The sequence below is a fragment of the Scyliorhinus torazame genome, chromosome 12 (genome assembly GCF_047496885.1).
Source record: "Scyliorhinus torazame isolate Kashiwa2021f chromosome 12, sScyTor2.1, whole genome shotgun sequence".
NCBI classification, from domain to species: domain Eukaryota; kingdom Metazoa; phylum Chordata; class Chondrichthyes; order Carcharhiniformes; family Scyliorhinidae; genus Scyliorhinus; species Scyliorhinus torazame.
In genome coordinates, this window is record NC_092718.1 from 86583249 (window position 1) to 86610940 (window position 27692).

General features: G+C 51.5%; 1 protein-coding gene across 2 annotated transcripts in view; it reads right to left on the reverse strand.

The window, feature by feature from the left end:
• The window catches only part of LOC140387207 (CD276 antigen homolog), a 36733-nt gene extending 18086 nt beyond the window's left edge, over positions 1-18647 (reverse strand). For both annotated transcript variants that reach the window (XM_072470189.1, XM_072470188.1), the window contains exons 1-3: positions 18454-18647; positions 13679-13761; positions 4447-4499 (exon numbers count right to left, since the gene is read on the reverse strand). In XM_072470189.1, the coding sequence (XP_072326290.1) occupies positions 4447-4498 (52 nt within the window). In that variant the 5' untranslated portion in view covers position 4499; positions 13679-13761; positions 18454-18647. The remainder of the gene's footprint in view (positions 1-4446; positions 4500-13678; positions 13762-18453) is intronic.
• Positions 18648-27692: the final 9045 nt, after the last annotated feature.

A 27692-nucleotide genomic window follows, 5' to 3' on the forward strand; every position in this document is an offset into this window, starting at 1 on the left:
CTCTGCGCATCCCTCTCGCGCTCTGCGCATCCCTCTCGCGCTCTGCGCATCCCTCTCGCGCTCTGCGCATCCCTCTCGCGCTCTGCGCATCCCTCTCGCGCTCTGCGCATCCCTCTCGCGCTCTGCGCATCCCTCTCGCGCTCTGCGCATCCCTCTCGCGCTCTGCGCATCCCTCTCGCGCTCTGCGCATCCCTCTCGCGCTCTGCGCATCCCTCTCGCGCTCTGCGCATCCCTCTCGCGCTCTGCGCATCCCTCTCGCGCTCTGCGCATCCCTCTCGCGCTCTGCGCATCCCTCTCTCGCTCTGCGCATCCCTCTCTCGCTCTGCGCATCCCTCTCTCGCTCTGCGCATCCCTCTCTCGCTCTGCGCATCCCTCTCTCGCTCTGCGCATCCCTCTCTCGCTCTGCGCATCTCTCTCTCGCTCTGCGCATCTCTCTCTCGCTCTGCGCATCTCTCTCGCTCTGCGCATCTCTCTCTCGCTCTGCCCCTCTCTCTCCCTGCCCCCCCTTAACTCGTTTGCAACACCTCGTGAGATCTAACGAGATCTCACAAGATGTTGCGATGTAAATTCTGCCAATGTGGGCAGGATCACTTTTTGCCAAATCTGCACATTAGCCTCACTCTAATATGCAATTTTCTGAGACACCCGAGGCGTTGGGATCTATCCCCTTTGCCTCGGAGACTGGACGAGCGCTGTTCAGTACTGGTCTCCACAAACGGGGTCTAGATGGAAGGGCACTTGTGGGGGGGTCTCACAGGAGATTGGAATACCCCAGGTGCATGCCCTTTGGGGCATGTACCTTGACATTGCTGGTGCCACCTGGTCACCCTGGTAGTGCCACCTGGGTGCCAGGTTGGCACTGCCAAGCTGGCATTTATCGCATGGTGCATCAGGCCAAGGTGTACTTTGTGGGTGGGCCATGGGGCCCCCTCATCGTGAGTTCGGGCTTGTGGCGGTCAGGGGTCGCGTCGGGGTATCCAGAGAGTGGGACGCCACTGATCTCTTTCTACATTGAGGGGTTCCGCTGAGTGGAGTTCCTCCATGCAGAAAACGGGGCTATGTGCGGCCTTGGCCACGCAGTGCCCGCTCAGGCCCTTTATCTAACCAGAGTGTTGTTCGATAGCGTTGTGTTTCTCGGCGCTGCGAGCACCAGGAAACACACGGCTAAATGTGCTCGCTATGGGACTTTGTTCCCATTTAGTTAAATCAAACTCTCTCTCCGTTCCTCTCTATGGGCGTGATTCTCCGGAAACATTTCCAAGTGTTGTAGCGAAATGGAATTGCCGCGTGTTTCCCGGTGCTCGGCCCAGCAAAACAGGCAACACTATTTAACTTTAATTGGTTCCCTTAACAAGTCCTCACGGGCTTCTTGCCGCAAATTATGCCTCGCCAGCCGATTCGCCAAGACCGCGCTCGCCAGCCTAGCAGCTAACAAGGTCAAGCAGCACTAAACTGCACTTGCTCAGCCAACCCCAACCAGCTCGCAACAATAGCACCAAGCAGACCAGCCCCAAGATTCACGGACGCTGACTTGGGGAGGCTCCTGGATGTGGTGGAGGCCAGGAGGGAAAGGAAAGGAAAATCACTTGTCACAAGTAGGCTTCAAATGAAGTTACTGTGAAAAGCCCCGAGTCGCCACATTCCGGCGCCTGTTCGGGGAGGCTGTTAAGGGAATTGAACCGTGCTGCTGGCCTGCCTTGGTCTGCTTTCAAAGCCAGCGATGTAGCCCTGTGCTAAACAGCCCCTGTCCTGTTCCCCCAGAGGTCCCGGAGGGTGAGCCACAAATCAGCCAGTGCTGCCTGGAATGAGGTGGGGGCAGCCGTTATTCCAGCAGTATAACCAAGAGGACTCACCATCAGTGCAGGAAGAAGGTCAATGACCTACACCAGGCAGCACGAGTGAGTAGACACCAACGCTACCCCGTCCCCCAATTTTCCAAGTGACCCACAGCCCTCCCTCCCTAACCCCGCCTTCACACCTCCTCTCCCAGCACTTAACCACGCATGTGGCTAACGCTCGCTCTGTGTCCCCTCAGGAATAACTCTTCCTACAATCAGCGGGAGAGGGCCCAGGCTGGCGGAGAGGGGCCAGCTATAAGAATCCTCACTTCTGTTGAGGCGTGGGCCCTGGAGGTGACTGGAGTGGCCGAGGACAGACTGGTCACCCACGCGGAGGCTGACAGATGCCGCAGAGGTGAGGAACCACTGGGCTCCACCCGGGGTACAGGTCAAACGCGAGTTGCCTTACTTACTGATACATCCCTCCCACTGATCATATGCCCATTCTCCTGCAAGTCCTCCAGCCGATGGCGCCGGCCCATCCCGGGTGGCCCCCTCTCCTGACTCAGGGGAGAATACTTCGGAGGAGAGCTCAGAGGATGCAACCCAGCCTGACGCTGAGCCTCTGGAACAGGGTTACCCGGAGCTGATGGAGATGATAGGGAGCAGCTAGGACATTCAGTGGGAGATGTCAGCATCACTCCAGCAGATGCATAGTCTCTTGATGGAGTCCCAGAGGCTCCGGACACAGGAGATGGTGCCGGCAATGAGTGGCACCGAGGCCAACACTGCTAGGGTGGCGATGGCAGTGGAGAGCCTGGTGCACAATGTCGGCATCATGAGTGAAGGTGCACAAGGCGTGGCGCAGTCGGTGACGGCCATGGCTGAGGGTCTCGGCAGAATGCCTGACTCGCTGCGGGATGTCACCCAGTACCAGGCTAACCTTGATGAGTTTCGCAGGACATGTCCCGCTCTCAGATGGGAATGGCCAAGGCGCTGCAAAGCTTGTCCCAGTTGCAGGTGGGCATGGCTGAGGCACTGCACAGCGTGGCCTAGTCACTGAGGAGCATCGCTGAGGGCGTCAACACCATGGTGCCGTCTATTTGGAACCGCTAGATCTGGCAGAACCAGATGATGCAGGGGCTGCCGTGGCTCAAACCAGCTGCCCCTCTGTTCCAAGGTAAACCCCAGGGCCGTATGGACACAGATCAGGAGGAGGGGGCGCTGGGTGGCCGGCTGGACCCGTCCCATGAACTGGTGACAGTGGCCAACAGCTCCCCAGAGTTCCGTTCCTCTGATGAGGCCGCGTCTCACAGCCAGCTCACGGGACAAGGCAGCACAGCTGTGCATGTGCCGTCAACAAGTGAGCCGGGCTCCTCCGGCCCCAGAGCCCCAGGAGGATGCCCGCCAGGGGCATCGGGGGCCATGGGACGAGGTCCAGCATTGGAAATGGAGTATTGTACAGCACATTAAATAATTTTTTGCACAACCATTATGATGCCTGTCACTTCTGCAATGCGGGCTGACCCCCCGATCCTTTGCCCATCTCTCCAGGCAACCCTCCCACTATGTGCTATTGGAAGCTAGGCAATGACTCCCATCTGCTACATGGCCCACCTACTCCCAGGAATCCACTTGGGATGTGTCAAGTGCTCGCGATTGCCAAATCTATTTTCACAATAGCTTTTAGCCGCACAGCCAGAGGCCTCAACAGTCGGTGGGGGTTATGGGTGATTGGTGGGGCAGACAAAGGTTGCTTTGGAATGGGGTTGGGATCCAGGGGTTGACATGGTGGTGTGGCAAGCGATTGCTCCCCCACCAGTTTCCCCCATCCCCCCCCATGACGGGCCACCCCTGCAGAGACTTCCCCACCCCCCACCGAGCACTGGGGTGTCAAGCCCAGCACACCTGGGCTTTGCCAAGATGGCTACTCACCTCCTCGGCTCCCCACAGAAGCCCTTCCGTCAGGTTCGCATTTTTCAAAAGGAGTACTAATCGGCACCAGCGTGACCACTTGCTGGGGACGCCGCTGAATGACGGGACGCCGTTGACTATGTGGTCGCTCTCGTTGATTGTATGGAAATTGGGCTCAAGTAGTGATAATTGGTTTCTCGCCACACTACGGCGGGATCCCGATTTCACCTGTGGGAGTGGGCCGGTTGCATTGCAAACTGTCGCCTGCGCTGATCGTGTTTTTGGCCTCTCCCGCTGTTCACCGGCCTCATTACGCTTGATCGCGAGTACAACGAGGCCGTAGATCGCGCCCTATGTTTCTCTCGGTCTCTCTGTCACTCTGTTTCTCTCCCTCTTGCTCGCTGCCAATGTCTCACTCTGTCTCTCTCTCGCTCTGCCTCTCTAACTTGCTCTGTCCCTCTCTTTCGCTCTCTGCCTCCCGCTCTCTCTCTTTGTCTGTCTCTCTCTCTCTGACACACTTTCACCCTTTCTCTGTCTCTCTCAGTCCAGGATGCTACAGAAATACAGGTTGTTGTAATTTGAATATAGTCAAGGATATTCCCAACATCCCAGTTTTCCAAATACTAATTTTCATTTGTCTCATTTACTGTCCCCTTCCACGGTGCTCTGCGCTCCCGTGGGCCTCAGCTCCAGCCTGAGGCCTTGCGGTGAAAACCTAATAGCCTGCACCAGGAAGGCATATCCTTGTACTCACCTGCTGCCACGCAGAACACAGCAAGGTAGAGCCCGACAATCCAGCTCTTCATCCTGATGGAGAGAAGGGACGAGAATGTTAATGGACGTGTCAATATGGGCGACGTTGCTCTTGGCATACAAAAATCAGGCTTTGCATTTGTTTTAGTCAAAACGTCTGCTTTTGTCTGGTTCTCCCTTACTGCCACCCATCCCCATGACCTTGAACATCTCATTTAAATCTCCCCCTCAACCTTCCCTTCCAGAGAGCACCCCCAACGATTCCAATGTTGGAGAGACTGGGAGAATTTTTTGAATCGAATTTACAATGCAGAATGCGCCCATTCAGCCCATCAAGTCCACACTGGCCCCTGGAAAGAGCAACCCACCTAAACCCATGCTTCCACTCCACCCCCACAACTTGGACACTAAGGAGCAATTTAACATGGCCAATAATTATAGAATCCCTACAGTGCAGAAGGAAGCCATTTGACCCTTCAAGTCTGTACCTACCCTCTGAAAGAGCACCCTAAGGCCCAATCCCCCACCCCAGCCCCGTAACTACACCTAATCTATGGACACTAAGGGACAATTTAACATGGCTAACCCACCTAATCTGCACATCTTTGGACTGTGGGAGGAAACCGGAGCACCCGTGAGGAAACCCACGCAGACACGGGGAGAACGTACAAACTCCACACAGACAGTTACCAGAGGCTGGAATTGAACCTGGGTCCCTAGTGCTGTGAGGCAGAAGTGCTAACCACTGTGCCACCGTACCGTCCCAGAAGCTGGGATTGTTCTCCTTGGGAGCATAGAAGAGGATGATTGAATCCAGACATTTAAAATTAGGGGAGATTGGATAGAGTAAATGAGAAGAAGGTGTTCTGGAGAAAGTGTTCCCAGCGGCAGGAGACTCGGTAACCAGAGGAATGCAGATTGAAGGGAATCGGGAAAAGAACCGGGGTAGGGGGCCGGGATTCTCCATTTCTGATATTAGGTGTTGACGCCTTCGCAGAATTCGGGGACTTCCAACACAGAAAAACTGCCGCCACACCTGTATTGATTCCGCTACTGTTTAAGGGGCTAGCACGGGCACCACGTGGAACACAATCGATTACAATGAGAAACAGTGCCGGATTTGCGATTCACACTTAAAAGGCTGACTAGCTGCAGCGGCATATACACACTTCACTTCCCACACATTCCATCCCAGCCAATAAGATGGCAGTAAGAAAGAAGAGAGGCACCAAGGTTCGCGGACGCAGAGCTTGAGACCCTCTTTGACACCGTGGAGGAGAGGAAGGTGACCCTGTACCCCAGCTGGGGAAGAAGGCTGCCAGCCGCTGCCGCTCACGGTGCTTGCACACAGGTGGCAGAGGCCGCCAGCGCCATGGGCAACACTGGACGGGCCTGCTGTGCAGGAGGAAAACAGCACGACCTACTCAGGGGGCCAAGGCGAGTAGGCAGCATTGAGACTCTGGAACTAACCTCTGTCCCGCACCCCTCTACCCGCACCCCCCCCCCCCCTCCGGAAAACAGCCTGACCCTCACCCCGAAACACATGCCAGCACCCATACCGGCCGCCATAACCCGTGCCCTGGCCACTGAAGCCACCAGCTACTCACCCCCTGGGCTGCATGCATCGGATTTCTAACAGTCTCTCTCCTCTTCCCCCCCCACCCCGCCCGCCGCACAGTCTAATCATGCATCTTGTCTGGTGTCTTGCAGGACCTGCTGGAGATGGGGCAGGTCCATCAGGCATCCCTCACCGGCAGCCATTGCCACGGCCTGAGCCCGCACATGAGCTGAGCAGTGATGAGGAGAGCAGCTCAGACACAACCCTCTGCCCGAGATTCTGGAGGTCAGGCCAGAGGATGACAGTGATTTTCCATCACAGCTGTCTCCAACACCCTCCACCATCCCAAAGACACACCCCTCGGTTGGGCACTTTCGTGGAGAGGCTCCTAGGACATTATCTGGTGCTCACCACACAGATGACCCGGCAGGTGAAGGTAGGAGCACCCGAGGGAACAGATGGTCGGAGGGCAGTCCGATCCCAGGGACTAGCTGCCGACGGGTCTCGAGCTTCTGGAACAAACGATCCCGTCCACAGTGGAGATGCAATTGTAGAGCCAGGGACTGCATGCGAGGTTGTTGGGGAGCATCCAGCACCTGCAATTGGAGGAGTCCTGCTGCAGCAGGAGATGGTGCCACCCAGGCCAACACCGCATCAGCTTGGAGGCATTGGAGATGACGGTTTTGGCTATGGATCAGCATGTCCAAAGCCTGGGACATTTTGTGTAGATGCTGGCCGAGGCCCAGGAAAGGGTTGCTGTCTCGCCAGAGGCATCTGGAAATCGCAGCGGTGTTCCTGAGCGTGGCTCAGTCACAGCAGGCCATGGCTGGGAATGATGGCAGCATTGCCCAGGCACTGGCCGACCTGGCGCAGACAGACTGAGGTGGCCCAGTCCTGGCTGATGTGACAAACCCAGAAGGCGGTAGCACAGCCACAGCGTGATGCATCTCCCAGACGGAGATGGTCCACTCCCTGTGCTTCATGGCCACGAATGTTTGGACCCTGGTCGAGATAAGAGCAGGTGTCCAGGACTGGCAATGCCAGGTGGAAGGGGAGCCTCACGGGATAGCTCCGCTCGCACTCCCATCCCACCTGTTACCACCATTACAACCTGCCTCGGTGCTCTCTCTGATGGGTGGGAGGGGTGGGCTGGCCGGGGGCGAGGCGGAATAAGCGGACCCCATGAGTGGCCAGGACTCCCCTCCCCCGCCCCCCGACTATTCCTACCAGAGCTCATCACAGAGCGGGTTGTCATCATCCTCCATCCCAGGGCCCAGACCCGCTGTTACCGTCAACCCAGGGCTCACACCCCGTAGTGCGGAAGGTATGTATCACGGAGGGAGTTGTGACAGAGTGAGGTGGGGGTACGGTGTCCGTGCCCCTGGACAGTCCAACCCCCCCCCCCCAATTGGTGAACCTGCAGGTGACCAGAACATCCTGTGTGCGTTGGTCCTGCCGCACACATTATGCGGCATCCCGTGCGTGCCTGAGCTCCATGCCCTGCCCATCCTCCTCCTTATTGGATGAGGCCTAGCATTCCTCCTCCTCCCCCAAAACATTGCCCCTCTGCTGTGCGATGTTGTGGAGGATGCAGCAGGCCGCCACAATGCGGGCGACCCTATCAGCATTATACTGGAGGGCCCCTACAGAGTGGTCTAGGCACCCAGGAGCCAACCCGCCAGCCGGGAGGGCGTCTCGAACATGTCAGGAATTGTTGAGTGCGCCAGGTTGAAGGTACACACTGCCCGTGGCGTGTATGGAGCACAGACTTGTATGATGCGCATCTGACGGTCACATATCTGCTGCACGTTCATCGAGTGGAACACCTTTCAGTTTGTGCAGATCGGCCTGCCATGGGGGGGGGCGGGAACGGACATGCATCCAGTCGATCACCCCCTGCACTCGAGGCATCTCGTTGATGGCAGCGAACCCCGCTGCCCAGGCATTCTGGTGGGATCGGTCCAAATTGAAGTAGATGTTTTGAGCCGCCTGGGCATTTAGGGCCTCCATCACAGCACGGATGCACCTGTGCACTGAGGTCTGTGAGATCCCGGACAGACCCCCACTCAGCTCCTGGAAGGACCCCATGCATAAAGGTTCAAGGTGACCGTCACCTTGACGGCCACCGGGAGTGGGTGCCCTTCCCTATTCCCCCGCAGTGCCAGGTGTCATGTCGAACTGTCTCTCTCTGCTCAGCCAGATTCTTCGATGGCATGCCTGGTCCGGCAGTTCCTCGAATGACAGGTGGTGCCAGTAGACACAAGGCCTCATGTGGCGCCTCCTTGGTACGCTCCTCCTCCTTGTCCTGTTGGGCAGCTGGACCTCCGTCCTGGGTGGCTGCCACCTGCCTCTTTGATGCCCGCTCTGCAACTGCCCACGCCGCTGCTGCAGCGCCTGCCCGTACAGCCACAGGGCATCCCCAGGGCTGCGGCGACTAGCAGGAAGGCCACCATTGCTGGTTGAATTCCAATATCCATTGTCTGCATGGGGTGAAAGGCCGACGTGTCAGCATGGTGCGTACTCCTGTGCCCAACCAGGGCAACCGGCTACATGGTGACCCCAGTTGGCACTCCAGGATCCGCCCCCACATGTCCCTCCTCCCCCGCACCCCTGGCCCCGTGGTAGTCGGCACCATGGGGGTCTCTGGCCCTGGCGCACTTCCCTAATGTCCCTGCCAAGGGTAAGCACCATGACCCCTGTGGCGGCTAGTATGGGTGTTGCCCTGGGGGTGCTCATACGGTCTGTGTCACTCTGCAGAACCAGGGGCCAGGGTGAGTGGTTAGCGGGGTGTGCAGCAAAATGGCTGCCTTGCAGGTCACGTTAATAGCGATCGGTGCCTGGACAGGATTTACACCCATTTGGAAACAAATGGACTCATTAGCAATGGACAGCATGGTTTTGTGAAGGAGAGGTCGTGCGCCATTGACTTGATCAGGTTTTTGAGGAGGTGACAAAGATGATTAATGATGAGAGGGCGGTGGATGTTGTTTACATGGACTTCAGTAAAGCCTTTGACAAGGTGACTCATGGCAGACTGATACAAAAGTTGAAGTCACATGGGATCAGAGATGAGATAGTTCCACAGGGATATGTGCTGTGACCTCTGTTGTTTGTAGTATACATCAACGATTTGGAGTTAAATGTAACGGGTCTGATTAGTAAGTTCGTGGATGACACCAACCACAGATAGTGTTGAGGATTCTCAGAGGATACAGCAGGACAGAGATAGGTTAGAGACCTGGGCAGAGAAATGGCCAAGGGAGTTCAATCCAGACAAATGAGGGGTAATGCATTTTCGTAGATCTAACATAAGAGGGGAAATATACCGTAAATGGCAAAGCTCTTAGGAATATAGAAAGTCAGAGATCTGGGCGTGCAGGTCCACAGATCTTTGAAAGTGGCTACACAAGTGGACAAGGTAGTCAAGAAAGCACCCGGAATGCTTGCCCTCATTGGATGGGCATCGAGTATAAAAACAGGCAAGTCATTCTGCAGTTGTATGGAACCTTGGTACGGCCGCACTTGGAATATTGCGCACAATTCTGGTCGCATATGGAGGCTTTGGAGAGGATGCAGAGAAGGGTTACCAGGATGTTGCCTGGTCTGGAGGGTGTTAGCAATGCGGAGAGGCTGAATAGACTCAGACTGTTTTCATTAGAAAGACAGAGGTTGAGGGGTGACCTGACAGAGGTCTTTGAGATTATGAGGGGCATGGATAGCAAGGATGGGCAGGCAATCTTTCCCAGGATGGAGGGGTCAGTCACCAGTGGGCATAGGTTTAAGATCCGTGGGGCAAGGTTTAGAGGAGAAGTGCAAGGCAGGTATTTCACACGAGGGAGGCGAGTGTCTAGAGCGTGTTGCCAAGGAAGGTTGTGGAAGCAGATAATTAACAGCGTTCAAAAGTCATCTCGACAAATGGATGAATATGATGGGTATAGAGGGATATGGCACAAGAAGTGCTGAGGGTTTCGCCAAGGTTGGTATCATGACCAGTAGAGGCTTGGAGGGCCGAAGAGCCTGTTCCTGTGCTGTATTGTTCCTTGTTCTTTGACACCGCTCCAGTCCAGGGGAGGCCTTGTCCCCCTCCTCCCCCAACCCTGGTAGGGCCCCCCACCCCAGCCAGTGTCCGGCCCAGAAGCCCGCAGTCGCTCCTCTCCATGTCTTACCTCCTCTCTCTCCCTCAGCAGTCAGCATGCCGGTTTCACGATTTTAAAAGTACACGTGAACAGTGACATCGGTAACTCGGCCCATTGGAGGCGCCGGAGAATATCGGGTAAGGCCCACCAATGACATGCAAATGGTGTTCACTGTATGTGTGTTCTGGAATGCATTGGCGCCGCTGTCGAGGTGACGGAGAATCGTGATCTGGCGTCAAATCGGCGCCTGCCGCGATTTTGGTATTGGAACCGATTCTCCGCCCAATTGCCTTTCCCGATTCTGGCATCGGCTGGCGAAGAATCCCGCCCTTTATTTTTACACATTCTGGAAGATTTTGCTATTTTTTCTGAAAGTATATAAAGGTTCAGTTCTAAAAGTCAGGTAAAATCATAACCAAATTTACGCAAGAGTTGGGGAAATCCCAACGTTACAGCGGGCCTGTCCCCACATTTAAACAAAAATCAAAATATTTATTTGACCCAAACGGCTGAGGGTTTTTATTTGCGGAGTTTCTGACCTCAGATTGTATTTCCTTCCACCGCCTTTTCCGGCAGCACCTGCCAGATCACAATAACTCACTGTTTAAAAAAAAATAAATTCTCCTCATCTCCCCATTCTGGTTCTTTTACCGATTCTCTTCAATCTGTGTCCCTCTGTTTATCGAACCTCCTACCAACTGGAAATGCTTTCTCCTTATTTACCTCTTCCCACCCCCTCTTCCTCTTACCCCTTCCGCAGCCTATCACAACCTCCTGGGGAAAAGGGTTCTAAGCTGGCAATCTGACCACAGCAGGCATCGCAACCCCAGCAAGGTTCGCCATGATGGGTGAGAGTTGTTCAGTGGCCAAGAACAAGGGACAACCCAAGTGATTTTGCTCCCCAGCTCCAACCCCATGGCCCTCTCCTCCCCTTTGAAGCAAAGGTCCTGAGGCCGGGCGTCGGCGGCTGACCTCCTGATCCAAAGCGAGAACCCATGATGCTCCTTTGCCTGCTCCTCGTGGCTAAATTTATCATCAGGGCCTTTGCGTAGCGTGGACCTACGTACGAGGTAAAGAAGGGTGTCCTGAAGTGTCATATGCTCGACTTTGACTTTGTATTTGAGGGCGTGCGGATGTCTGGGAGGGAGGGGTTGGGAACTCAAACCCACAACGTTCTGACTCAGAGAAAGAGTGAGACATGACATTAATAATCCCTAATTAATCCCGTGTGGCCCACAATAGAACTTCTGCATTATTCTCCAGGGACGCGACAGCTACATGCGCCACTGAAATTTTGCGGAGGGATTATCCCCAGCCCAGTTTCAGCTTGTGCGCAACAGATGGTCCCTCCCAGCTGCGAAAAGTCAGCAGGTGGTTGGTCACTGATCACCAACTGCTAACCTGGGCTTGGGGGCCATATAGGAGGCACTCTATAAAGTGGGGCAGATCGTAACCTTAGCAATGGAGGCCGTCAACTCAACAATGAGTCTCAACTTCATCTTGGGGCAGTGAAATCATTCCCTAATCCACCCATCCCATACTCACAGGCCTTCTAAGATCTTTGTCCTATACATCGGTCTTGGCCCCCTGCGGACCTCAGGCCTGTACAGGCCGCTGACCTACCTCAAGCCTCTGTAGGCCTCTAACTTATGTCAGACCTCTGTCCTACTGCAAGGCTCTGTCCTGTGTAGGGCTCTGAACTACACAGGCCTCTTGCCTACCACAGTTATAAGTCAGGCCTCTGGCCGAAGTCAGGTCTCTGGCCGAAGTCAGGCCTCTGGCCTAAAACAGGAAGTGTTAAGCCTACAACAACATTCCCCCCCAAAAAACTGGAGTTGATAAAGTGATTGCAATTCAAAAGGTAGCCTCTGTTTATTTAATAAGGTCAGAGTTAGAAGTGGGGAAGCATTAAACAGTGGAGCAGAATCCCTCTCTGCATTCCTTGATGGAGACAAAAGGGGCGATTCTCTGGCTGCATTGTGCCCGATGCCAATCCCGTTATTCCTGGTGAATAGCAGGAGAGCTCCTAAGCGGGTTTCATGCCAGGCGCCAAACCGATCGCAATGCTCCTGACCCGCAGTGCCCGATGCGATCTGGGTCACACCCTCACTGGATGTGAACCAGGTCAGCATATTTAAATGAGTCTTAAAAGTCATTTAAATATGCGCAGCCCATTTGAAACCGGAGTCTTCTGGCTCGCAGGATTCACCAGCCCCAGTGGCACAGTGTGAGGTCAACGCCAATCTGTACCAGACGTGATGGTCACATCATTGGTTGGGGGGGAGGGGGGGGGGGGAGAAAAGAGGAGCGCTGAAGAGGTTGTATGAAGAGCGGGAATGCAGGGTGGGCCTAAAGTGGGCTAGTGGGGGGGGCGGTCTGAAAGGGAGGGGGCTGAAGGGGTGGGGCTGGAAGGGGTGGTGGAGCTGGAAAAGGAGTGCTGAGAAGGGGGCTGAACGGGGAGGGGGACTGAAAATGGGGGCTGAAGAAGTGGGGGGTGAAAGGGATGGCTGAAAAACACGGGTGGGGGGGGTGCTGAAGGGGCACTGAAAGGTGGGAGCCTTAATGGTGGGGGGGGGGGGGGGGCTCAGTGACCCCATAGCAGGGTATGCTCATTTGGGTGGGGGTAATGCCCCGTGTTGACGTGGCTGGATGGGTGTGAGGCTGGGTCACCCCATGCCTGGGTGGTATGGAGTAGGGGTGTGTGGTGCAGACATTTAGTGATGGGGAGAAGTTGCCTCTCCAGGGTTGGTGGTGTTGCTCATGTTTGCGGGGGGTTGTGATATCTGGAAGTGTTGTGGGTGGGTGGTTGTGGGGAACCCTCAACTTTACTTTGACGTTTGGGCACCCTGGGCCCCAATCTCTGAGGAGCTGGAGTTGCCAGCGAGTTTAGTTCCCCACTCCAGTGGGATGATTCACTGAGAATCTCCCCAAGCTCCAAACAAAATGACTAAATGTGGGTGAATTGCGACCTGTATCACGTCCATACACCCGGCAGAAATCTCCCCGCAAATCCTGCCCAAAATGACACGCTGGACTCGCCGTCAGCGGGATCTTCCGCTTCGCTGGCAGTGCATTCACGCTCACGGATTTTCTGAAACCCCATTGGCCGGCTGGTGGGGCAGAGGTTCCCGCTGCCGGGGGGGCGGGGTTGCTGCACCAGAAAAGTGGTATGGTGGGACGGAAAATCCCACCCATAGTCATTTTCTGAGAGAATTCCACCCAAAATGCCTGCAGTTGTCTTCATAAATGGTTTGAATTATTCATGTAATTCCCTCAATCAACAATAGCAACTGGTAAACAAGGGAAGGTCTTAAAGTATCCACATACATATCAGATCAAAGCAGTTTATGTTTGGAGCTGGAACAGCTTGGAAAGAGCCAAAAAAGGAGGAAAGCTGGCTGGAGAATAGCTCACTAAGCAAGAAGAGCATGAAGTCCATGATTAAATTGGGATCTTCACAATCGTGGTATGCTTCAGAAGATGTTCAATGTGTTGCCTGGCTGAATGTTACTGGCTGAAGAACCCAAGAAATCTCATACCTCGAGAGTATAGCAGGAACACGGAGGAGAATCAAAGTGAATTCCAGAGAGCTGTGGCACACCTTGGGTTGATCCTTAAGGTCCTATAAAATACAAGGAAACTCTTAGATTGAATTTTTTTTTTGAACAGAGTATCCGGTTGAGCTTTTCAGTAAAAAAGATTAGTGTTTATAAACTGTAGGTGTGACATAAGCGATACTTGCTTTGTTTAGTTCTTGTACTATAAGACCATAAGACATAGGAGCGGAAGTAAGGCCATTCGGCCCATCGAGTCCACTCCACCATTCAATCATGGCTGATTTCAACTCCATTTACCCGCTCTCTCTCCATAGCCCTTAATTCCTCGAGAAATCAAGAATTTATCATCTTCTGTCTTAAAGACACTCAACGTCCCGGCCTCCACCGCCCTCTGTGGCAATGAATTACACAGACCCACCACTCTCTGGCTGAAGAAATTTCTCCTCATCTCTGTTCTAAAGTGACTCCCTTTTATTCTAAGGCTGTGCCCCCGGGTCCTAGTCTCCCCTGCTAATGGAAACAACTTCCCTACATCCACCCTATCTAAGCCATTCATTATCTTGTAAGTTTCTATTAGATCTCCCCTCAACCTCCTAAACTCCAATGAATATAATCCCAGGATCCTCAGACGTTCATCGTATGTTAGGCCTACCATTCCTGGGATCATCCGTGTGAATCTCCGCTGGACCCGCTCCAGTGCCAGTATGTCCTTCCTGAGGTGTGGGGCCCAAAATTGCTCACAGTATACTAAATGGGGCTTAACTAATGCTTTATAAAGCTTCAGAAGTACATCCCTGCTTTTATATTCCAAGCCTCTTGAGATGAATGACAACATTGCATTTGCTTTCTTAATTACGGACTCAACCTGCAAGTTTACCTTTAGAGAATCCTGGACTAGGACTCCCAAGTCCCTTTGCACTTCAGCATTATGAATTTTGTCACCGTTTAGAAAATAGTCCATGCCTCTATTCTTTTTTCCAAAGTGCAAGACCTCGCACTTGCCCACGTTGAATTTCATCAGCCATTTCTTGGACCACTCTCCTAAACTGTCTAAATCTTTCTGCAACTGTAAATGTTTTCCATAAAACATGAAACATTGCAGCCCGAATTCTTTCATTCAACAACCAGGAGTTCAAATTTCTTATTTAAATAGTTGGTGTCTCTCTCTGGAGATCGTAATCGAGCATCCCAGATTTAACATGGAATGAAAGAAGGATTTGCATTTCTATAGTGTCTTTCCCCACCCCAGGATATTGCAAAGAGCGATCCAGAGGCAGGCCACGAAGCTCTGAGGTGGGGGGAGGAGCAGGACCCAGATTCAAATCCCACCAAGGCAGCTGGCAGAGGTAAATTCAATTCGACAAATTTGGATTAATAAAACCAAGAAAATTCTCTTTTTGGAAGGTGCAGTCGCCATTGTTAGGTAACAAACTGCAGCACAGTCAGATCCCACAAAGCGACGGACTGCATCATCGGTCTCGATTGCTGGCTGCAGCTTAACATGTTAGTCCAGCAATACTAGCCAGATTAATTTGTCCCGCGGTTGCCAGAGACTGCTAGCTATTATTTAGGAATTTGCGCGCCCAATAGTATACCTTACAATTGCTTTCCCAGTGCCCCCTTTCGAAGGGAACCCGGGTTAAATTCTGAGGGCGGGTTGCACAGACCCAGCTGGTGTCCCCTCGAGTCTAGAAGATCAAGGGGGTGATCGAATCAAGAGGGGTTGAAGATAATTAAAGGATTCGCTAGGGTCGAGAGAGAGAAACTATTTGCTCTGGTGGGTGGGGATGTGGGGGAAAGAGACCGGAACGCAGGGGCAAAACCTCACAATCGGAGCCAGGCCATCCAGGTGATGTCAAGAAGCGCATCCTCTCCCAAAGGGGAGAGAAAATCCGGAACTTTCTCCATCCCCCCAAAAATACTGTAGAGGCTGGGATCGCTAGATTTTTTTGTTGAGTTAAGGGGATTAAGGATCAATGAACTGAGGCGGGGGGATGGGGTTAAGATAGAGAAGAGCAGCCAGGATCTGACAGAATGGCGGGCTGAATGGATTCACAATAATAGGAGGCCATTCGGTCTTAGTGACCTCCTTCTGTCCCTATAACCTTCAGTCACCTCCCTCCCTCTCTCTCTCTCTCTCTCTACATGATAGCTGAAATGAACTGAGGGTTCCAGATCACAAAAACTCGGTGAGATTTGAAAAATTCTCCTCATCTCCCTCCCCCCGCCACCGGATTTTTTCCCGATTCTCTTCAATCTGTATCCCTCTGGTTACGGAGCCTCCTGCCACTGGAACACTTTCTCCTCATTTACTCTACCCAAACTCCCCCTCATGGTTCTGAATATCTCGATTCAATCTCCTCCTTAACCTCTGCTCGAAGTAAAGATGTCTTGCTGCAGTTGCATAGAGCCTTGCTGAGCCTTCGGCTGGAGTACTGTGTACAGTTTTAGTCTCCTTGTCCTTATGAGAGAGAGAGCGAGGAGACTAGGCCAGGCAAAATTCCCCTGGAATTTAAAAGAATGAGTGACGACCTAATTGAAAAATTACAAAATTCCTACCGGGTGTGATAAGGGATGGGCTGTTTCTCCCCCTTAAAAACCCATCCGGTTCACCTTTAGGGACGGGAATCTGCCTCAATACCCCAGTCTGGCCTAAGTGTGACTGCAGATCCCACACAGCAATGCGGTTGCCCCCGAAATGGCTTAGTGAGGCACTCGGCTTGAAGGCAATTAAGAATGGGAACAATTGCTGGGCCCACATTCCATGAGAGAATAAAGAAAAATAAGGCCATTCAGTCCCTCGCATCTGCTCCCCTCCATTCAATAAGATCATAGCTGATTTTCCACCTTATTCCACATTCCCACCCTACCCCTCAGGGCCCAAGAATCTTATCGATCACTATCTTGAATACATGCAGTGACTGCGCACCCACAGTTCTCTGGGGTTGAGAATTCCAAAGGTTCGCACCCTCTGAGTGAAGGCATTTCACCTCATCTCGCTGCAAAATGGGCGACCCCTTTATCCTGAGACCCCCCTCACCCTCTCGACTCTCCACTCTGGGGCAAGCAACCTCTCAGCATTGACCCGGTGAGAATTTTATATCTTTCAATGGGATTGCCTCCGAATCTTCTCAACTCCAGAAACCAGTGGCCAAATCTATTCAATCTCTCTTCAAAGGATAACCCTCACATTCCAGGAACCAATCTGATGAACCTTCGATGCACTCCATCTACAGAATAGATATCATTAGAGTGCGAAGGAGACCATTCAGCCCATCGAGTCTGCACTACCCCCCTAAAAGAGCATGATAACATGCTCTAGCAAATTGCTAGGTCCACACCCCCACCTTGTCCCCGTAGCCACCACCTAACCTGCACATCCCTGGACACTAAGTGTCAATTTAGCGTGGCCAATCTACCTTACCTGCACATCTTTGGACTTTGGGAGGAAAACAGAGTACCCGGAGGAAACCCATACAGACACGGTGAGAAAATGCAAACTCCACACAGACACTCAGCGTCGGAGTTGGACCCGGGTCCCTGGCACTGTGAGATAGCAGTGCTAACCGACTGTGGCACAGTCCTGCCCCTCTTGGACAGGGAGATAATGAGATATGGAGACCAAAACGGTTTACAGTACTCCAGGTGTGGTCTCCTCAAAGCCCTGTCTGGACTCCTTCCTGCTTTCCCTGACTGGAATCAACTGCAAAATCAAAACAATTGTTAACAGAACCAAAAAAATGGGGCTCAAACACTTGGAGACGAGACCTTCTCTCATTCAATTCCCAGTCAGTAATTCTCAATTAGACCATGTTTCCAACAACACTCGACAAGCTCGACACCATCCAGGACAAAGCAGCCCTGCTTGATTGGTACCCCTTCCACAAAATTTCAAACCCTCCACCACCGCCGAAGAGCGTGTACCATTTACAAGATGCACTGCAGGAACTCACCAAGGCACCTTCCAAACCCACAACCTCTGCCATCTAGATGGACAAGAGCAGCAGATACCTGGGAACCCACCACCTGGAGGTTCCCCTCCGAGTCACTTACCACCCTGACTTGGACATATGTCAGCCATTCCTTCCGTCACTGGGTCAAAATGCTGGAACTCCCTCCCTCCCTAACAGCACAGTGGATGTACCTTCGCCTCAGGGACTGCAGAGGCTCAAGAAGACGGCTCAACACCACCTTCTCAAGGGGCAATTAGAGATGGACAAAAAATGCTGAGCGGCTATCAATGCCCACAGCCCACAAAATAGTAAAACACATTCACTTTGTACAACAAATCTAATTTTTTTAATCCATCGACTTGCCAAGTTTTAAGATATTTTAAAATATACCCGTCTTAAAAAAATTACTCCCCAAATTTAATCTTTTGTCTGAAACCGTTCCCAGAAGTTTAGCTTCAGATGTAAATCAAAAGTTTACCGTCAATTTTAAAGTATGCACAAAAGATTGTCAGATTTAAATGAACCCTCACCTAAGTATTAAACTATCCCCCCCATAGAAATGATCGTCCCCAGGAAAATTATCAAACAATTTGAATTTACATCGGAAATAATCCTCTCGGGTTTAAAGAACATTTTGAGCACTTTTCAAAAGTTCGGATTGAAGTTGTTCGGGTTGATTCAATTTTTAAGCTTACTTTCAAAAGTTTGTCCTCAAAGTCCCAAAGAAATGTAACAAGCTATTTCCCATGAGAATTTTTTTTGCTGTCGCAGGGGTTTTGAAATAATTTTGACGGTCTGACTTACCTCGGGCGCGTATAGAGAGCTGAGGGATTGTTCCCACTGCGAGCAGGAGAGCGAAATGGGAGACCCACTCACTGTTCAGGAGACTGAAATGTGGACCGGGTTATCCCATCGCTCCTCCCCACTGGAGTCCTGGACATACAGAGCTGAAACCGAAAAACCATCCTGGACTTTCCCCCCCGCTCCTCTCTGACGGACCACTCCCTCCTCTGAGATCACTAACCAACACGTGTGCAGCGTTTGTTAATTGTTATTTGAGGTTACTTGTAAAATGATTCCTCTGCAACTGGCAGAGGTATGAATCATCGTCAGAGACTGCAGAGCGAGGAATATTGTGCAGATTTTAAAACTGGTACCCCTTGAAATCAGCCTCCCGCCCCCGCAACAATTTATGCCCAAAATAGTTGAGAACAGTCAAAGGGGGTCGATTTTGCCCGAAGCTTGAATTAATAATTCCCCTCATTGGACAGAGGGGGGGGGGGGGTAGGGAATTCCACAGATTCACAACCCTGTAAATGAAGCAATTGTTCCTCATTTCTGTTTTAAATCTGCCATCCCTTAGCCTGAAACTATGGCCTCTCGTTCTAGAATGTCCATGTCTACCCTTTGTGGTGATACGTCTATGGGCTATATCATAGATGGATGGTGGCGGACCTCCAACCAGCAGGCGGTGGTGCAGACACCATGCAGTCTCTAGACCAAGGTCATGTGACCAGCGACTCCCATATAAGGGGAGACATATTCGGCCATCTTCAGAAGAAGATTGAGAGGGTTATCAGACATACAAGTGAGTGGTCAGTGTTAGGTGTAGGTTCAGAGGAGTAATAAGCAGACTCCATGATAACGTGCTCTGTAACAGATTTCTATCTTACCACACTGTGGTGGTATGTATTAAGGGTAATACGGTACACCATGAATGCCGAGGAGCCATTGGAGGACAGATGCTGTATCCCGATTGGATCCGCCGCCTACTGGGCTCCACCCAGATAGCGGGGTATAAGAACCTGGGTTTAATCCCTGCAGCTGCATTCTGTGACTGAGCTGCTGGGGAACGAGTCTGAACAAGTCTGCTCAATAAAGCCTCGATTGAAGTTCTTTACGTCTTGCCTCGTGTGTGATCGATGGTGCTACAATTTATTGAGCAGACTTAAAAAGGAATATGGAGCTCAGGATCGCAGCAGCTCAGTCACAGCCGCATCAAAACGGATATCGCAAAGGCCACGATGCGCGCCATCGACGAGTCCCTCCCCTTCCAAGTCGAGAGCGACGCGTCCGACGTAGCTCTGGCGGCCACACTCAACCAAGCAGGCAGACCCGTGGCCTTTTTCTCCCGGACCCTACATGCTTCAGAAATTTGCCACTCCTCAGTAGGAAAGGAGCCCCAAGCCATAGTGGAAGCTGTGCGACATTGGAGGCATTACCTGGCCGGTAGGAGATTCACTCTTCTCACTGACCAACGGTCGGTAGCCTTCGTGTTCGATAATGCACAGCGGGGCAAGATAAAGAACGACAAGATCCTGCGGTGGAGGATCGAACTCTCCACCTTCAATTATGAGATCTTGTACCGTCCCGGAAAGCTGAACGAACCGTCCGATGCCCTATCTCGCGGCACTTGTGCCAACGCACAAGTGGACCGTCTCCAAGCCCTCCATGAGGACCTCTGCCACCCGGGGGTCACTCGTTTCTACCACTTCATAAAGGCCCGCAACCTCCCTTACTCCGTCGAGGACGTCCGAACAGTCACCAGGAACTGCCAAATCTGCGCAGAATGCAAACTGCATTTTTTCAGGCCAGATAGAGCGCACCTGATAAAGGCTTCCCGTCCCGTTGAACGCCTCAGTTTGGACTTCAAAGGCCCCCTCCCCTCCACCGATCGCAACACGTACTTTCTTAACGTCGTTGACGAATACTCCCGCTTCCCCTTCGCCATCCCCTGCCCCGACATGACCGCGGCCACGGTCATTAAAGCCCTCGGCACCATCTTTACCCTGTTCGGTTTCCCCGCCTACATCCATAGCGACAGGGGGTCCTCCTTCATGAGTGACGAGCTGCGTCAATTCCTGCTCAGCAAGGGCATAGCCTCGAGCAGGACGACCAGCTACAACCCCCGGGGGAACAGGCAGGTAGAGAGGGAGAACGGAACGGTCTGGAAGACCGTCCTACTGGCCCTACGGTCTAGGAGTCTCCCAACTTCCCGCTGGCAGGAAGACCTCCCGGATGCCCTTCACTCTATCCGGTCCCTGCTGTGTACCACCACTAACCAAACGCCTCATGAGCGCCTCCTTGTCTTTTCTAGGAGGTCCGCTTCTGGAACGTCACTTCCGACCTGGCTGGCAGCCCCGGGACCCATCCTGCTCTGGAAACATGTGCGGGCGCACAAATCAGACCCGCTGGTGGAAAAGGTACATCTACTCCACGCAAACCCGTAGTACTCCTACGTGGCGTACCCAGACGGCCGACAGGACACGGTCTCTCTGTGGGTCCTGGTGCCCGCCGGAGCTCCCCACACCCCCCCTAACACCAATCACCACCCCCTCACTCCCGCCGTTGCACCCCACAGCCACCCCCTTCCCGGGGGGATCAGTTCTCCTCCCAGGCCCATCCAGGGGTAAGGAAACAGAGGGGGACAGCGCGATGCTCCCAGAGTCGACCGGACCCGAGCGTGCACCACCACCACCACCCGGGCTGAGACGATCGGAAAGGGCGACCAGAGCACCATCTTGACTCATCGATTCGACTTAAGATGTATATAATTCAGTGGCCCAGTAAAGCGGCATTCTTGTAAATAGCTAACGCTGCAAATCGGGTAAAATGTGAATAATTCGGTGGCCCAGTAAAAGCGGCATGATGGTATATAGTTCACTGGTTAAGGTACCGACCCTGTAAAACCCTACCGCCCACCACCCCGCCGGGTTCTTTTTTAACAAGGGGAGAATGTGGTGGTATGTATTAAGGGTAATACGGTACACCATGAATGCCGAGGAGCCATTGGAGGACAGATGCTGGATCCCGATTGGATCCGCCGCCTACTGGGCTCCACCCAGATAGGCGGGGTATAAGAACCTGGGTTTAATCCCCGCAGCTGCATTCTGTGACTGAGCTGCTGGGGAACGAGTCTGAACAAGTCTGCTCAATAAAGCCTCGATTGAAGTTCCTTACGTCTCGCCTCGTGTGTGATCGATGGTGCTACACACACGAGACTCAATAAAAGATTCTGGGTTGGACAAGTCAAAATGCTTGGCAGATTCCTTTGTAAGGTATAAAAGACCAAACACAACATCCTTAAGCATCTTATATCCTTCAATTAGATAATTAGAAGCTGGGATTGTTTACTTTAGAGCAGAGAAGGTTAAGGGGGAGACTGAATGTGTGAACAGTTTTGGACCCTAAGAAAAGATATACTGGCATTGGGGGCAGCCCAGAGAAGGTTCACTAGGTTGATCCCGGGTGTGGAGGGATTTTCTTATGAAGAGAGGTTGAATAGGTTGGGTCTCTACTCATTGGAGTTTAGAAGAATGAAAGGTGATCTTATTGAGACATATTGGACTCTCCAGGGGCTTGACAGGGTAGATTCTGATAGTCTAGGACCAGAGGGTATAATCTCAGAGTAAGTGGTTGCTCATTTCAGACAGCGATGAGGAGGAACTTATTCTCTCAGAGGGTAGCAAATCTGTGGAATTCGTTACCACAGAAAGCTGTAGAGGCGGGATCATTAAGTATGTTCAAGGTTGAGAAAAACAGAGTAAAAAAAAAATAAAAATTAGAGTACCCAATTCATTTTTCCCAATTAAGGGGCAATTTAGAGTGTCCAATCCACCGACCCTGCACATGTTTGTGTTGTGGGGCGAGACACATGCAAACACGGGGAGAATGTGCAAACTCTAAACGGACAGTGACCCCAGAGCCGGATTGAACCTGGGACCTCGGCGCCGTGAGACCTCAGTGCTAACCACTGTGCCACCGTGCTGAACGAAAATCATTTTTTTCAGTAATGGAATCGAAGGTCATGGTGTTAAGGCAGGAAAGTGGAATTGAGGATTAACAGATAAGTCATGCTCTCATTCAATGGCGGAGCAGACACGATGGGCCAAATGCCTACTTCTGCTCTTATGGTCTTAATTGAGGAGGTAGAGTTTTCCAGCGGAAGGAGGCTTGGTAACCAGAGGGACACAGATTGAAGAGAATCGGAAAAAGAACCTGAGAGGGATAGAGGAGGAGACCCCTCCCACCCGGGTTATTCTCTCTTCCAACTTCTTCCATCGGGCAGTAGATACAACAGTCTGAGAACACGTACTAACAGATTCAAAAACAGCTTCTTCCCCACTGCTTCCAGACTCCTGAATGACCCTCTTATAGACTGAACTGATCTCTTCACGCATGTTCTCTTGAGTAGTACTGCACTCCATATGCTTCACCCGAAGCCTGTGTCTATGTATTTATTTTGGGTATTTATGTATGTCCTATGTTGTTTTATCTGCCTGATCTGTACACAGAACAATACTTTTCACTGTACCTCGGTACATGTGACAATAAATCAGATCAATCAATCAAATCAATTTTTATTTTACACACAGAGTTGTGATCTGGAAGGGGCTGCCTGAATGGGGGGAATTGGAGAAATACTGAAAGGGGGTAAATGCAGGAATCGGAGAGAGTGGGGGTGGGGTAAGAGTGGGGACTAATTGGAGAGATCTTGATGGGCCCAATGGCCTCCCCCCTGTGCTGGGTGAATTGGAGAGCAAATGCTGCACCTTCCCCTTGAAGCATCTATGAACATGTCTGATTCTAGTTGATTGGTGCTGGGACTGTTCAGGATGTCCGCTCATCACTCTAAGTCTCATTAGCCCTCGTGTGATTGTATTCCTGCCTCACTGACTTAACCGAGTGAGGGAAACATCAGCAGAGAGAACTTCCGGTGCTTGTTTATGTTCATGCAATGCCAATATGGTCATTGCGACACCTGATATTGCGACAACGGCAACTGAGAGAATGGACATGTCCGGTTTGCACAATCCACCCACTTGGAAACAATATCCGGGTTACTTTATTTACAAAATAAGCGTGGTCTAACCAAGAGATATGCAGAGACACACACCTAGGTGGAGAACAGCTCTAGATCAGACTACAGAGTTAGGGGATCAGAAGAAGGGTCTTTGATGGGAGAGTTAGGTGGATTAGAGGGTAGTCTTCGATGGGAGAGTTAGGGGATTGGAGGGACGGTCTTCAATAAAAGAGTTAAGGAATTAAAGGGATGGTCTTCGATGGGAGAGTTAAGGGATTAGAGTGATGGTTTTCGATGGGAGAGTTAGAAGATTAGAGGGATGGTCTTCGGTGTAAGTGTTTGGGGATTAGAGAGAAGGTCTTCGATGGGAGAGTTGGGGGATTAGAGTGATGGTCTTCAATGAAAGAGTTAGGGTGTTCGAGGGATGTTCTTCGATGGGAGAGTTAGGAGATTAGAGTGATAGCCTTTGATGGGAGAATTAGGAGATTAGAGTGATGGTCTTCGATGGGAGAGGTAGTGGATTAGAGGGATGGTCTTCGATGGGAGAGTTAGGATATTAGAATGATGGTGTTCGATGGGGGAGTTAGGAGATTAGAGTAATGGTCTTTGATGGGAGAGTTAGGGGACTAGAGGAATAGTCTTTGATGAGAGAATTAGGAGTCATGTGAGAGTGCCTTTAAGACATGGATGTTTAAGCAATGTACCTTTAAGATGTCAGAGAATGGGTGGAGCTGAGGTCAGGTCAGCCATTTTGCAGTTTAGTTTTGCAGTTTGAAAAGAGCTTGGGGAGTGTCTGTGTTTGCAGTGAGCTGGATCTCTGCCATGAAAGACTATCTCTGGATCATTTGGGTGATTTAAACTCATAATAGTAAAGTCTTTAACCTGATGTGATTCTGTTTAAAGGTATTAAGTCTCTTGGAAGTTTTAAGGAACATTTTGAGGAATTATTTACTGTTGCAATATTTTCTGAGTTATCTTTGAAGTAAGGGGTGTTAAGAGATCCAATGTTTATTTAAGATGTTAAGTTGAGTTCATGGAATAAGCATTGTTTTGTGTTTAAAAACCCATGTGTCCATAATTGTAATCCCACACCTAAGGAACAAGCCGTGTGCAAGGAAAAGCAACAATAGCATTGAAGGGAGAGGTTGGTTAAACTCCATGATACATTTTAAGGTTCTGAAAACGCCTCGCCCATAACATAGGAGATTAGAGTGATGGTCTTTGATGGGAGAGTTAGGGGATTAGAATGATAGTCTTCGATGGGAGAGTTAGGGGATTAGAGTGATAGTCTTCGATGGGAACATTAGGAGATTAGAGTGATGGTCCTCGATGGGAGAGTTAGGAGATTAGAGGGATGATCTTCGATGGGAGAGTTACGGGATTAGAGTGATGGTCTTCGATGGGACAGTGAAATGAAAATCCCCTTATTGTCACGAGTAGGCTTCAATGAAGTTACTGTGAAAAGCCCCTAGTCGCCACATTCCGGCGCCTGTTCAGGGAGGCTGGTACGGGAAGGAGTTAGGAGATTAGAGTGATGGTCTTCGATGGAAGAGTTAGGGGATTAGAGGGATGGCCTTCGATGGAAGAGTTAGGGGATTAGAGGGATGGTCTTCGATGAAAGTGTTTGGGGATTAGAGAGAAGGTCTTCAATGGGAGAGTTAAAGGATTAAAGTGATGGTCTTCGATGGGAGAGTTAGGGGATTAGAGTGATGGTCTTCGATGGGACAGTTAGGGGATTAGAGGAATGGTCTTCAGTGGGAGAGTTAGGGGATTAGAGGGATGGTCCTTGATGGGAGAGTTTGGGGATTAGAGTGATGGTCTTCGCTGGGAGAGTTATGAGATTAGAGTGATGGTCTTAGATGGCAGAATTAGGGGAGTAGAGTGATGGTCTTCGATGGGTGAGTTAGGGGATTAGAGGGATGGGCTTCAATGAAAATGTTTGGGGATTAGAGAGAAGGTCTTCGATGGGAGAGTTGCGTGATCAAAGAGATTATCTTCAATGAAAGAGTTAGGGTGTTCGGGTGATGGTCTTCGATGGGAGAGTTTGGGGATTAGAGGGATGGGTTTCGATGGGAGATTTAGGGAATTAGAGGAAAGGTCTTTGATGTAAGAGTTAGGGGATTCGAGAGATGATCTTTAATTGCAGAGTTTTTTTAAAATTTAAAGTACACAATTCATTTATTTTCCAATTAAGGGGCAATTTAGCATGTCCTACCCACCGGCAGTGCCGTACAATCACGGATTGCACCGATTCACGGACTCCCAAGAAGCTGCCATTTTTGCGGCCTTGTGGAGTTCGTGGACCATGTCTATGTTACATGTCTTAGGCTGCAGTCCCTTTTTAGTTTTCTACCCAATCTTTTGAGGGAGCATGCGGTGTCCACGGGCACCATCGAGGTCTTCCGTGCCCGTGGGCACCGCAGGGGCTGGGGTGCTTTATTGACCCCTTTAATTGCACTCTTACTTGATGTGTTTTTAAGTTTCCATTGATCTTTGTTATGTTTGGGCAGTGCCCCTAACAGGAGCGGCCCTTTTTTGCTTTGTCCCTCAGTTTGTTTCCATTCTTCTGTTTTGTTGGTGGATCTCAAAAGAGTGGCCAATCCACCAGGAATCAGGGCGAGAGAGTGAAGGTGGGGTAAGAGTGGGGACTAATTGGAGAGATCTTGATGGGCCCAATGGCCTCCCCCCTGTGCTGGGTGAATTGGAGAGCAAATGCTGCATCTTCCCCTTGAAGCATCTATTAACATGTCCAATGCTGGTTGATTGGTGCAGGGACTGTTCAGATGTCAGCTCATGTCTCCAAGTCTCATTAGCCCTCGTGTGATTGTAGTCCTGTCTCGCTGACATAATCGAGTGAGGGAAATCTCAGCAGAGAGAATTTCCGGTGCTCGTTTATGTTCACGAGATGCCAATGTGGTCATTGCGACATCGCGACAACGGCGACTGAGAGAATGGACATGTCCGGTTTGCACAATCCACCCACTTGGAAACAATATCCGGGTTACTTTATTTACAAAATAAGCGTGGTCTAACCAAGAGATATGCAGAGACACACACCTAGGTGGAGGGCAGCTACGAGGAACACCTCACCTGACACCTCGCTGCAGAAGTCAGAGGTAGGGACAGCCCAGATCTCCGGCATCTGGGGAGGGGGGGGGTAGGGGGAACTGCTGGCTCCCAGCCACCTGTTCAGTCCCAGCCAGATGATGAGCCTCTGAAAGCGGCCGCCAGCTCACTGGTGAAGATGTGAAGGGAGGCAGCAGAACATCAGGCAGAGTTTCAGAGTGGAGGGCCCGATGGAAGGGTCACTCTGCGTTCTGTCTGATGTTCCGGCATGCAAGTATGTCGAGCCACAAAGGGAATATTGACAAGTACCTCAGAGACTTTGGTCCAGCAGGTCCTGCTGGATTTGGGCTCTGCCCTGCACCCCATGGCCACAAACCCTGGTGGGCACCATCAGGATGTGGACCACACAGGGACGGAGCACCTTAACCTTCCTCCAGGTGCCCCATCTTCTCCGGGACTCTTACTGGGGTGCTCAGGCACCCACAGGGAGGATGTGCATCAGCTGGATAACCCAGGGTGGCTTCCACTCGGGACACCCCAAGGGTGTGAGAGTGCTCAGAGTCCCCACTGCCTGTGGCCACACCAATTCCGATTAGAGTGATGGTCATCATTGGGAGAGTTAGGGGATTAGACGGATGGTCATCGATCGGGGAGTTAGGGGATTAGAGGGATGGTCTTCGGTGGGAGAGTTAAGAGATTAGAGGGGGGAATGTGGATGGGGGAGTTAGGGGATAAGAGGAATTGTCTTTGATGGGAGAGTTAGGACATTAGAGGGATGGTCTTCAATGGGATAGTTAGGAGATTAGAGTGATGGTCTTCGATGGAAGAGTTAGGGGATTAGAGGGATGGCCTTCGATGGAAGAGTTAGGGGATTAGAGGGATGGTCTTCGATGAAAGTGTTTGGGGATTAGAGAGAAGGTCTTCAATGGGAGAGTTAAAGGATTAAAGTGATGGTCTTCGATGGGAGAGTTAGGGGATTAGAGTGATGGTCTTCGATGGGACAGTTAGGGGATTAGAGGAATGGTCTTCAGTGGGAGAGTTAGGGGATTAGAGGGATGGTCCTTGATGGGAGAGTTTGGGGATTAGAGTGATGGTCTTCGCTGGGAGAGTTATGAGATTAGAGTGATGGTCTTAGATGGCAGAATTAGGGGAGTAGAGTGATGGTCTTCGATGG